The 12,533-nt window shown below is 48.2% G+C and overlaps 1 protein-coding gene across 3 annotated transcripts in view; it reads right to left on the reverse strand.

Moving 5' to 3' along the window:
• GDPD5 (glycerophosphodiester phosphodiesterase domain containing 5) overlaps nucleotides 1-12,533 on the reverse strand; it is a 102,846-nt gene that overhangs the window by 50,924 nt on the left and 39,389 nt on the right. For 2 of the 3 annotated variants that reach the window (XM_042038027.1, XM_042038024.1), the window contains exon 2: nucleotides 7,308-7,482. In XM_042038027.1, coding sequence (XP_041893961.1) covers nucleotides 7,308-7,424 — 117 coding nt within the window. In that variant the 5' untranslated portion in view covers nucleotides 7,425-7,482. Of the gene's footprint in view, nucleotides 1-7,307; nucleotides 7,483-10,151; nucleotides 10,230-12,533 lie in introns of those variants that run through there. The other variant, XM_042038025.1, reaches the window with a different exon arrangement.

Raw genomic sequence — 12,533 nt, forward strand, 5'->3', positions numbered from 1 at the left:
CAACTGATGGGCAGGGAGGTAAGAGCTGCTCTCCTGGGACCCAAGGCCATCTTTGGCACATGCAAAGTGATTTACCACCCACCCAAACTTTACTTGTTGGTCACCCAAAAGTCAACCTTGACTTTACAACCATCTTCAGGAGAGCTCACGAGGAAGCTGATTCAGTTTCTAAGGGTCACAGGCTGCAAGCCTCAGTTGTTTCATTTTTTGTTCCATAGCTCTCCCTGGAAAAGGGCCTCATCTGATTTCACTGAAGGCAATTGACTCTCAAGTGCTTGCTGACATCACCTGCAAATAAGTATCTGCCAAATAAAGGCTCAGAACTGCACATCAGGTGGAAATGATGGGCCCAGGGCAGTTCATGAGCTTCTCTCTCTCTTAACACCTCACTGCAGACGTGGCACAAAGGTAAAAAAAAAAAAGTTAGAATAATTTTCAAGGTTGAGATGAGTACAAAGAATAACAACCAAAAAGCAATTAAAACCTCCAGCCATGGACAAGCACATCTCCAGCTGCTGTTATATCCTTGAAACCGCACTTTGGAGCTTGGCCATAGCTCTTCTGGAAACAACCTGGAGAAAAAGCTTAAATCTGCAACCAAACACCCCTAAATCCAAGTTCCCTTTCCCAGAAGGACTCACGAGACAGCAAATACAGATTAAAATCACCAATCAGCTTCACAGCCAACAAAGAAGAGTCAGTGTATTTTTCAGCTTTGCTAATCAATTTTGTTAATAAGACATGTCAGCAGCACAAAGGTTCCCAATTCAAAAACCACAAGCATTCCTGGAACCCAAGCACTTTGGATCCCCACCCAGACTCCACAGGCAGCAGAGTCCTCTCCAAAACAACAGACTGGCAGATGACTGAAATGCCTTGTGATGAGTGCCAGGAAAGCCACACCTTCATGTATTTCCAAGTTCTTCCCTGCTGACCATGATTTCAGAGAGGGGCATTTGACAAGGGCCTGGAATAACAGCACAGAGGAGGATGGCTTTAAACTGAAAGAGGGCAGGGATGGATGGGATATTGGGAAGGAATTGTTCCCTGGGAGGGTGGGCAGGCCCTGGCACAGGGTGCCCAGAGCAGCTGTGGCTGCCCCTGGATCCCTGGCAGTGTCCAAGGCCAGCCTGGATGGAGCTTGGAGCAGCCTGGGATGGTGGATGGTGTCCCTGCCCCTGGCAGGGGGTGGAATTAGGTGATCTTTAAGGTCCTTCCCAACACAAACCAGTTTGTGATTTACTCCCAGACTATTCCTAACTTCCACCTCTTCCTCTGCACACCCTTCTCAAGGCTCATCACCACAAGCTAATCCTGCTCCCCTCCTATCCCCTCCATGTCATTCATTTACTCCCACTGGGGCCAGGTTTCCTTCTTATCTAGGTAATTTTCGCGGTCATTTTGGACCCACAAGCATCCTTGAGGCACTTCCACAAAGTGCTTTTTTGAAAGACAGGAAAAAATACCTTCTATTTGGATAGGGAAAAAAAGAAAGGACCAAAAAAAGCCTTTTCCACTGGCGCCTGCACTCCCCCAGCGCATCCAGCCACCCAGTAAGGACACACTGCGAAGCTGCTCTCCAGCATTTTCTGCTCTGTCACCGCCCAACCGTCCTTGGATCTATTCCAGGACACCTGGGAATTCACGAGAGAGGCTGGAAAAGCAGAGCTGGCGAAGCAGGAGACTGGCAAATTCAACCCCAAATGTAAAGGAAATCACTGGAGTCCAACTCAAAGGCAGCAAGGGCACGGCTCACTTCCCTCTGGGTGAGAAGAATCCAGTCTCCTCTGGAAAAGGGCCACAATTTTTCACTCTTCTGTCAAGATCAGAGAGAGAACTTCTGACATCAAGACTCCCACAAGTCAAACTCCCATGATGTTAATGCCATTTCACTTCTACCCTTTTCTCTCCTCAAAATTCACACTCATGGCTCCACCCCTGGGAAAGGACTAAATATCAGAGTAAAGAGAGACACAATGAATTACCCTGGGATTAATTAGCTCACAGGTTCCCACTGCCTCTTTGGGAAAAGGAGTTAGATAATTCAATTGTAAAAGTCTAACTGTGACAACTACACAGCTGAGAAGAAAATGCTTGTTTAGGAAAACAAGCAGAAAAAACACCTCATTTCTCCCCTTCTTGGAGGGAATTTAGAAAATATTGTACCTTGATGCTGTGTAAACAATCTTCAGCAATAGCTGTAACACTGTTACAGTCAAAACCCCAAAATTTAGCACCATAGCAGCTGCTGCGCAGAAAATTAACTGTATCCCAGTCAAAACCAGTCCAGGGAACTCACAGGGAGAGCCTGGAAAGGCTTTGCCATGTGGGTTAAACCAGGAGTTTACTTGGCATCCTTCAAACCACTTGAGATTTTACAAGAGCGGCTGCACCACTCTCCTGACACTGGAGGAGTGCTGCTGTACCCAGGAGTCCAGGGGAAAGAAATCCCCGGAGAAACCCAGGGATGGACCTGCCAGCTAAACACAGGGCTGGCTCTAAGGGACCATGGCCCAAAAATCCCTCCTTGTCCCCTCTTCTTTCCCCTTTCTCCAGAGGCAGCTCAGTTCAGTGCTGGCTGTTCAGAGCCCAAAGCCCCATTTTGCAGATGCTCTGCAGTAAAAACCTTTGACACCTCTAAAGCTTTATAAATCCCAGGGCACGTTAATCCCCCAGTCTGAGCCCATAATCCCAACCCAGGCCCCACAGTCAATGGGTTTTGCAGACTCTCCCCCACAGGCATTCTGCCTGCATCAGGACTACGCCAGAAATTCAGCATTAATCAAACAGCCTCACCCTGACAATATTTAGGGTGCACCACAAGATTAGGCTCTAACACTGGGGTTTCAGGGACATGGGATTTCCCATCCTTCAAACCAGCATTGCCGAAATAGGGAACCTCTTTGACACAGAACAAGCAAGTTCATCCCAGCCTTTCTAGGAGCTGTGTGAGGGTGTGGAAATCAAAGAGAAGCAAGCTCCTGGCAGGTTAATCCCTGAGTTCCTGAGGCTGGAAAAACTCTCTGCTCCTTGCCAGTCCTCCACAGGACCCTGCCCTGTCTAAGAGAGGTCTTGCTCCTTCACGAAGGCCAAAATCACAAAGGCCATTCCCAGTCAGACCCAGTAACACCCTGGCAAACTCTGGTCTGATGGCACCACACACAGCAAATGCAATTCCTGCCTGGCTCAGCTGACACGTGGATCCCAAACAGCTTCCCTGGATAAGCATCCACCTCACAGCCTCCCTGTCAAATGAAGGACTCCAAGGCCAATTTTAAAGGATGTTTAAGTGATGTGTAAAACCCTAAACAAACCAAAACAGGTTTTGCTTTCATTTCCAAGCATCAAGGGGAAAAAAAAACCCAGATTCATAGAAGCAGAATAGTTTGGGTTGAAAGGGACCTTTAAAAGCCATCTGGTCCAGCCCCCTCTAGTGAGGGGGGCACCTTCAGGAACAGTAAGGAAAAAACACATCGATATTTAATGGAATGACTGGATTTCCCTGCATTGAGCCCATGAAGCCAACATGATTGGACACATCCATTCATGGGGACTCAGCTCTGAATCACTGGTCACGGCCAACGTGCAGCATCCAATGCTTCAGTGCCCAACCTCCAATCAAACAACCTTGAAAGAGCCTCTTCCCCTCAAAAGCTCCTATGCCCTCAGGCCTACGGTCTGGAACACTCACAAATTGAAAAACACATGGAAAAGGGCAAATTAACCCATCCTCTAATAGCAGATTTCAGCAAAGCAAGCAATTTCTGTGACCAGTGACCTCTGGCCGTTTGGGAATTAGCACTGACAAAGTCCCAGCTCCAAAGCCTGTGGCTGAGATCATCTGTTCAGGTCATTTCACAGCTCTGGCCAAGCGGGAATTACAAGAGCATTTCACCAGAGAGTGAATTAATACACGCAGCCCAGACACAGCTCTGCAATTCATTATGCTGATGGATCACATCTCCTCATTTATCTTCGCACAAAAGGACCCCAAAAAGCCATCAGAAGCCTCAGTTGGAGGTCACATGATGCATTTAACCAAATGGACTGTCTTGAATCACACACATTTCACTTGAAGGGCATAAATCCTAACAGGGACTGCCCAATTCATGGGAAGGGGTTGGGATCTCGTTTATACATTTGCAGCTACATGAGCAGCAGCAGATGAAGGCAGGGAGAGGCTTTATTGGATATTTCCCCTCATCTCCCCTCCCACATGCTCACAGTTCAGACAACTGGCAATTAAGAAGAGGATTAGGAGATTTGTGATGTACAGAAAGACCATGCTTTGATAGCTCAGCCCAGCCAGTCAATCAGAGTGGCTTCTTCTTTTTACTGGATAGAATAAAAAATTATCATTGCCATTTCCTTTGGCAGGAAATCTCTTTCCCCTCTCTCACCCAGGATGATTTCCAAGGTGGGATATTTGCCGTGTACAAACAACAGGGGTTTGGAAGCAATAAAAAAATGGTTGCATGCACTGACTTCATAATATCCTTGGTGGAATATGTGATGAACAAGCTGTGGTTAGATCAGAAAATCCTTCTTCACCCCAGCTACAGAGATTATAATGATCTGAATCTCAGCAAGACTATTTTCTCCTCCTTCATGTGTCTTTCATTTAAAAAAGCACTAAAGATTTAAAAGATAAATGTGAGAGGGGGCCTTGCTGTTAAAGCTGAGGGCCCACAACAGAAAAAAGGAATTTTGCAAATGTTCAAAATTTAAAAAGGAGATTGGACTCTATGGGTTGTGTGCCTTCAGCCACACTCTTCCATTCTCAAAGGTCAGAGTAAAGCAAGAGATAATGACAATTCCAGAAAACTGCCTCAGAAAAACTAGAACTCAGGTGTCCCAATTAAAATTCTCATTCTCATGTAAATTTTAAATGTGGAGTAGAAAGCTTGATGTGCATTCGTTTGAAGGAAAAAAGAGAGGAACCATTAAAATTCTGGCTGTTGAGGTGCAGCACAATTCAGACAACAAACATTCACAGGCATCAGCTGAAGATATCACAGAGGCAAGGCTGGGTCATGCCCCAAATTGGGGTGAAAGCCTTTCATTCTGGGGAGTTTGATGCTTTAACAAGAAAAGCAGATAAACACGCTGTGGTCTACACTAGAAACTCCTCTTTGAAAGCAGGACTTGCTTGCTGAGAATTAAAAAGTAGGAAAACAACTCGTGCACATCCAGTTCCTTCCTTTCCGGGTAGCTCTGGATTTTTGCAAGACTTGAGAACCTCCCTGGTGTGCCACGGCCATTTTTATGCTCAGGAAAATGCGTGATGCTACAGCTGCTGGGTTTACAGAGGCTGAGGTAGGATAAGGTCACATGTGAGGCCATACAAGAGGTGTTTTCATCACTGTGTCGCTGCCTTTGTGCCAAGTAAAAAGGCTCCTAAGTTGTGGTGTTTTCTTTGTTGTCCTTTACAGATCAGTGTTTTTAAAAAAAGTAATAAAATCACAGAGTGGTTTGGGTTGGAAGGGACCTTAAAGCCCATCCAGGGCCACCCCCTGCCGTGGGCAGCAACACTTTCCACTATCCCAGGGTGCTCCAAGCCCCGTCCAACCTGGCCTTGGACACTTTCAGGGATGGGGCAGCCACGGCTTCTCTGTTTTGCACAGCTTGCAGCTCGTTTTAGGTTTTCTTCTCTTACTTCTGCTGTTGTCTCCATCTCTCTTTCACCAAAGTGGAAGTTGAGGCCTCACACAGACTTTAAAAAGAGCAGCTCAGACTGGACATATTTTTAAGCCTGGATCAGCTACCTTTAAACACAACTAATTCCTTTCCAGCACTAGGAAAAAACCAATGGAAATTCCAAGTAGACTTGGAAAGCTGCCACTGATATTTTTTGGTAGCGCAAGCAGAGGCAGATTTCACTGAAAAAATTCATGGCAACTTTCCTGTAAATTTTTAGCTAAGAACTGTAATGTTCTGCTGGCTCAAAGTGGTCACCCGGACCAAGCTGGCCAGGCTGAAAGCAGAGTGAAAACAGCACCAACATTCCTACTCTGCAAAAGGAAATTTGTTTTGGGCTGCACAAACTCAAGCCGTGACTTTCCAACTCACAGGGGAGCTCCTGGCCAAGCTGCACCACCAACAATGGCTGCGATTCACAACCAGGAGCATTTCTGGCACAGGATCTGCCACACAGCCCTGTTTGCTCCTTCACAGCTGCTTTTCCAAGAGGAAAAGCACTCCAGAGCCAAGAAGATCCCTGGTTATAGACTTAAAAACAGAACAGAGGAGCCAAGCGATACCAGAGCAAAATTAAGCATTCAGAAGGCAACCAGAGGGTCTCCAGGGAGCACTTCCAGATGAAATGAGATTTAAAGAAGAAAAAAACCCCCAAAATTTAACTTGTAAGCACACTTAAAAAAACATCCCAGGCAACACGGGAGTACAAGAGAAGAGTGATACAAACTCCTTGCCCAGAGGATGTAACGGGGGGGCTTTGACAGCAATATTTTCACACTTCTCCTATCAACACATCACAAGACCTCATCTCCCAGCCCAGAACAAGAGAGGAGGTGCAAGTCGAGCCTCACTGCCTGGATTCCCTCTGCCAGAGCTCGTACAATCTATGTTTATCCAGGGGAGGGAAGAGTCACCTGCAACAGCTTTCCCATTTACCCCCAGCTTGCTCTCACCTTCTGTTGCCTTCCATGAAACCACAGAAGGGTTTAGGTTGGAAAGGACCTTAAAGCCCATCCAGTCCCATCCCCTGCCATGGGCAGGGACACCTTCCACTATCCCAGGCTGCTCAGAGCTCTGTCCAGCCTGGCCTTGGACACTTGCAGGGATGGGGCAGCCACAGCCCACCCTGTTCCCTACCTACAAACTCATTTTCACATGCAAGAACAGAATCATGAAGGTTGGAAAAGGCCTCCAAGATCATCAAGTCGCCCCTTGGACCAAATACCACCATGCCCACTAAAGGCACACCACAAAGGCAGAGATGCTGCAGAAACACAGGACCTACAGATTCAGCCAAGGGTGCTGCAAGCACCAGCAGGACACAGAGCAAGGAGAGAAAAAACACATGGAAAGTGTTCCCCAGGACCACAATATGGACAGATTTGGGCACATTCTATCCCCTGGAGCTCCATGACCAACCTCCCTGTGCCCATCTCTACATCAACCACGTGGGGAGGACATCTCAGACCTCCTGCAATGGGGTCAATGACTCTCATCAAACATCCAAGCCAATAAGTAAGAAAAACCCCAAATATTTAACACTTTCAAGGAAGACCTACAACGCAGCAGCCCAGGGAAGAGGTGCCAGCCAGCTGCTGTCACCTGCTCACCTTGGTGGTGTCATCATGTGACCGCTGGTACCGTTTCCAGCGGCAGCCGTAGATCCCGGTCAGACAGGACAGACATAGCTGGGGCTCGTAGTACTGCAGGGGTTGGTGTTTAACCATGCTCCTTCCAGCCCCTCCGGAGCCAGCTACCACAAATCCATCAGCTCCTGGGAGCGCCCTGAGGCAAAGGAGAGAAAACAACAAAAAAAGGAAATTAAAATCCCGAGCGATATTTCAATACATTAACACACAATTTCATAATTAACCGTGTCCTCTGGCTACTGAGAGGAGAGATGAGAATCAGATCTATTCCCAGCCCTGCCAACATCTCCCACTCGTAACTCAACAAGACCAAGAAGTTTAATTAGTTTGCAAGTTTGATTTCCTCGGGCAGCTTCTCCCACACCACCAAAAGCAAATGTGTTCGTAGGAGTTATCGGTAGGGAAAGCCACGTGAGGACAAGAGCAGGAGGACGACGATCTGCAGCCCAGGTGATTGGGTTTTTATGAATGACTGAAGTGTAAAGACCCAGAGCCCCTGCAAGAACAACCTGAAAATCGATTCGGAGACCTCCACAAAGCTGAAACCCAGCCAGGCTAAAGCAGTTCATCTGCAGCATCCTCTGGAGCCTGCAAAACAGTCCCAGACAAGGAATAAACACTTCCATGCCTCCTGCAGAAGGGGCATCACAGAATCATGGACTATCCTGAGCTGGAAGTGATCCAGCAAGGATCAAACTTTTGGCCCTGGACAGAACAGGACAACCCCAAGAATATCGAATATAGTGTGTGTATACACAAAATATACAATACAGGTATTACCCTCTCCCTTTATACACCTCTCAAGCACTCACAGGGGTGCAGAGCTGGATGCTGTGCCTGACCCCACACCGCAGGTTTTCCACAGCTTCCTGAAGCGCAGGTGTGCACCCACAGCCCCACACACTGCTGCTGTGTGGATCATCAGTGGGCTGGGAGTGGAGTTTGACAGCGGCTGAGCTTGCAAAGTGCTTGCCCACCTTTCCCGAGAGTGCAGAGTTGAGTGCAGGGTGTGTGGGCAGTAAATCCTCCCCTCTCCAGGGGAAACACTTCCTTACATGTGGGATTCCCAGCACTCAGGTCTTGGGAAAAGCTGCGAGAGCTGAGTAGCAACATCCTCGCTGGCATCAGCAAAGCGTGGTTGGGCTTAGGGAGATAAGCCAGCCACCTAAAAGCTTTTCCTTGACACATGCCATGGAAGGAAGCCTCCAAAAACAGGGCTGACCGTATTTTTCAATCCAGCTGATGCACAAGGGGATGCTGCAGGCAGTGCAGACGCGGCGGTGACAGAAATGTCAGCAAGGACACGGACAGCTCAACCCTCCCAGCTCCTGCCCGTGTCTATGCCCATTCACGCTCTGTGCTGACAGCCCAGGACAGCCTTGCCCTGACTCTAATCAGCACTCAGCAGCCCGGAGGCAGGAGGCTGGGGTGGCTCCAAGCCCAGCAGAGTGTCACCCCGCTGTCCCCGGAGCCCGCAGCCCTGTGCCTTCCTGTCCCCCGGACACAGGGGCAGCTTTGTGCTTCCAGCAGAGCTCTCTGTGCTGCTCGAGGCGCTGACCCTGGCAGGGGACACGAGGTGGGCACGACTCACTCACGCATCCGTGTGTGGCCAGCCCAGCTCCCCACGTGGCTCTGCCCATGCCCTCGGGGGTGACAAGCAGGACAGAGGCACAGCCACAGCCAGCCTGACACTGTTTTGGGCTGACCACGGCCCCCCCCCAGCTCTGCTGTGCCACCTCTGTGGCCTCGTGTCGAGGTCACCTCCCTGCCCGCATTTCACCTCTCCTCTTGCTATTTATAAAGCTCAGCATTAGTCATTGCACAAGTTGCCTCCTATCTTCAGCCTCAAGACCATCCCTAGGAAATGAGTCCCCCCTCTGCCTTCCCACCACGGACGCAGAAAACCCATCACAATGGGACAGAAACACTGAGGATGCGCAAAATTGGATGCTACTTAAAGGTCTTGGGCAAAACCATCCTCTCTGCCCTGAAGATTCCAAGCATGGAGTGATACACAAGGCGCTGGGGCATCTGTGCAAGATGTAAAAATCATTCACAGCTTATTAACAACTTCCCAGCCAAACCCCTTATTCCCACCCTGAAAACCTAGAAGCCAACAGTTGTTTCAAGTAATCCTGCACGAATTAACTTCCAAAGGACAGCATCTCTCCTGATTTCCACCTCTTCCTGCTTTAGTCATGCAAGGCAAGAGGGCAGACAGGTCACCTCCACCTACAAAAGCTTCCACTGGGTATTTTATTTGATCACTTGCAAGAATTGTGTCGATTTGATGTTAGGGAGAAATCCTTCCCTGGGAGGGTGGGGAGGCCCTTGCACAGGGTGCCCAGAGAAGCTGTGGCTGCCCCTGGATCCCTGGCAGTGTCCAAGGGAAAAAACAACTGAAAAGGCTCTGTGAGGCACCAAGTGAAACTCCCACCCTGGTTCCTCTCACTGCAAAGGCAGGTACTGTGGGAGCCCACAATTCCAGGCTGCTCTCCACAGAAACTCAGGAAAAGCACAATGACAAAAAAATCTAAGATGAGTTTTAAATAATCCCTTCCTAAATACAGTGTAATTGCATGAGGCACAACCAACAAGTCTAAAACCATTCCCTCTTCTCCATGAGCATCACAAACAGATCCATAAAAGTCCGAAATAGGTGGGAAAGGACAAAACGCAGCACCCACCCTCCCCTCCACACACACGGACACCTGAGCAGGAACAGAAGCTGCAGGGAGAGAAACCACACTGATACCATCTGCCCAGAGAACCTCGCTTGGCCAAGAGCATGGACTCAGTACTTACTGCTCCTGCTTCCAGAAATGGATTTAGAAAGTCTGCAGCACCTCACAATCACTGTTCCCATGACATCTCCAGCTGTCGAGGTGGAGAAAGCAGCCTATGAATGATTCAGCCCACTGCTGGTTAGCATTACATACAGTAATGAAAACAGGAAGCAAGACAACAGGCATTAATTATTCAAATTCAGCAACGTGCACCAGGAGGGAGGAGGGAAAAAAAGAAATAGAAAACACAAACCCACACATTCTCAACCTTGACTTTAAAAATGCATCATCTGCCAATGGCTGTGAGCTTCTCAGAGCTGAATAACCAGCTCCCTTGTCCAAAAAGGGGCAGCAGGGTAGATTCCATCTGCAAATACAATGGGAGCGTTTTCCAAAGGCTCCAGGATGCCTAATTAGCACACACTGCACTTCTGAGATACTGAAGTGGAGGTATCTGTTACACATTATTCCTTTCCAAACAGCTTTGGCGAAAAAGAAAGAAGGGAGAATTGGAGTTGCAAATTTAAAAGTGAAGCTCTCTGGGGAGATCTGGCCTAAAAATTTTTGATTTTTGTCTCTCTGAGTTAACTCCTCCATCCCTGTAGTCTCCGGGCAATATTCAGAAACCTGGAGTGGAGAGGGAAGGCAGCAATCAAGACCAATCACTAAAGCATCTCAGTGCCCTCATTTTAGTGAAGGGAAGAGCAACAGCACAAGTCCTCAAGTGCACTGAGTAAACAGTGGGGCTGAAGCCCCAGAGGAGCAGGTTTAACAGCCTTTCCCAAGGCTTGCTACAGTCCAAGCCCTCCCCTTTGATCCCCCTTCGAGGAGACTGAGGGGAGACCTCACTGCAGGTACAACTTCCCCATGAGGGGAAGAGGAGGGGCAGACACTGATCTCTGCTCTCTGGGACAGGGACAGGACCCAGGGAACGGCTGGAGCTGGGGCAGGACAGGTTTAGGTTGGATATCAGGGAAAGGTTCTTCCCCCAGAGGCTGCCGGGCACTGCCCAGGTTCCCCAGGGAATGGGCACGGCCCCGAGGCTGCCAGAGCTCCAGGAGCGTTTTGGACAGCGCTGCCAGGGATGCCCAGGCTGGGGTTGTTGGGGTGTCTGTGCAGGGCCAGGGGCTGGACTGGATGATCCCTGTGGGGCCCTTCCTGCTCAGGACATTCTGTAGTTTTTAACAGCCCAGGGACAAGCAGCTTTAGTGCATTTCCAGCCACAACATGGACAGCTCTGAACACCCACCACGGTTTGCTCAGGATGCCTTGGGTCAGCATATCCAAGAGAAAACCCAAAACACAGCCAAGGATGCTTTGATGGAGGCTTATGAATAATGAAATCACAGAGTCATTAAGGCTGGAGAAGCCCTCTAAGATAATGGAGTCCAACCATTAACTCAGCACTGCCAGGTCCACCTGGAATAAACTAACCCATGGAATCCTGAAGCCTCAGGAGACATTGGAGCAAAGCCAAGCACTTGGAAAGAGGCAGACACACATTTTTCCCCAATAACTCCATCCCTCCAGATGTGGAAGACACCTGTGGTCTCCTACAACATCTCCATCTGCCAAGGCACAGCTGGGAACATCCATCCAATGGAAAAACTTGGCCTTCCACAAGGAGGCTCCCGTGGTTTCAGAGAGGCAAAATTGTGGGGAGAACCACGTGCTCCCCCCGTATCTGGAGAGGCAGTGGGACACTCAAAACCAAAGCAAGCCCTGAGCACACAGGCTCCCACCTCCCAAAATGCAGGCCCAAGGAAACACACCCCACTTGCACTGTAAATAAAGATAAAAAATAGAGACTCGTGGGGCGTTTGAGATGAATTTTTTAAGTTCACTCATTTCAAAAAGAGCTTTGACAGATTCTACTGATTTCCATATTAAAAGAAATGTTTTTCCTCTTGCTGGTGACTCCTGGGATCACTGTTTATCAAGAATCTCTGTAAATTCAACATCTCGGTCTCTACTAAAATTTATATCAATCTAATTATGCTTAAAGTCATGTTAAGCAAATAATTTCCTATGCCAATTAGGTGAGAACATCCTTGATAATCAATTAGCCCTATTGATATGCTTGTAAGCCTGCTTGTCAGTCGTTTCCCTAATTACACTGGAAAATCCCGATTTTCCTTAAACACTTTCTAAACAAATTGGGCTATTCCAGAGCAAACTCTCAGCTCTGTGCACAAGAAAAAAAAAAAAAAAAAAAAAGACAATTAGAAGAGAAATCTCTATTGCCCAGCCAGGGCTGAATTCATGTAAATTATCTAAATTCTTGTGATTTTCATGGACTCTCCACTGGTTTTCATATACATCTTTTTATTAACATACTGAACTCCTCCAAGGCAAAGTAATGCAATTTCATTTTCCCTGACTAGGAAAATGGAAATGGAAG

The sequence above is a fragment of the Corvus kubaryi genome, unplaced genomic scaffold, assembly GCF_017639235.1.
Source record: "Corvus kubaryi isolate FWS band 111438036 unplaced genomic scaffold, C.kubaryi_AGA036_p1.0 37391, whole genome shotgun sequence".
Lineage (NCBI taxonomy): Eukaryota > Metazoa > Chordata > Aves > Passeriformes > Corvidae > Corvus > Corvus kubaryi.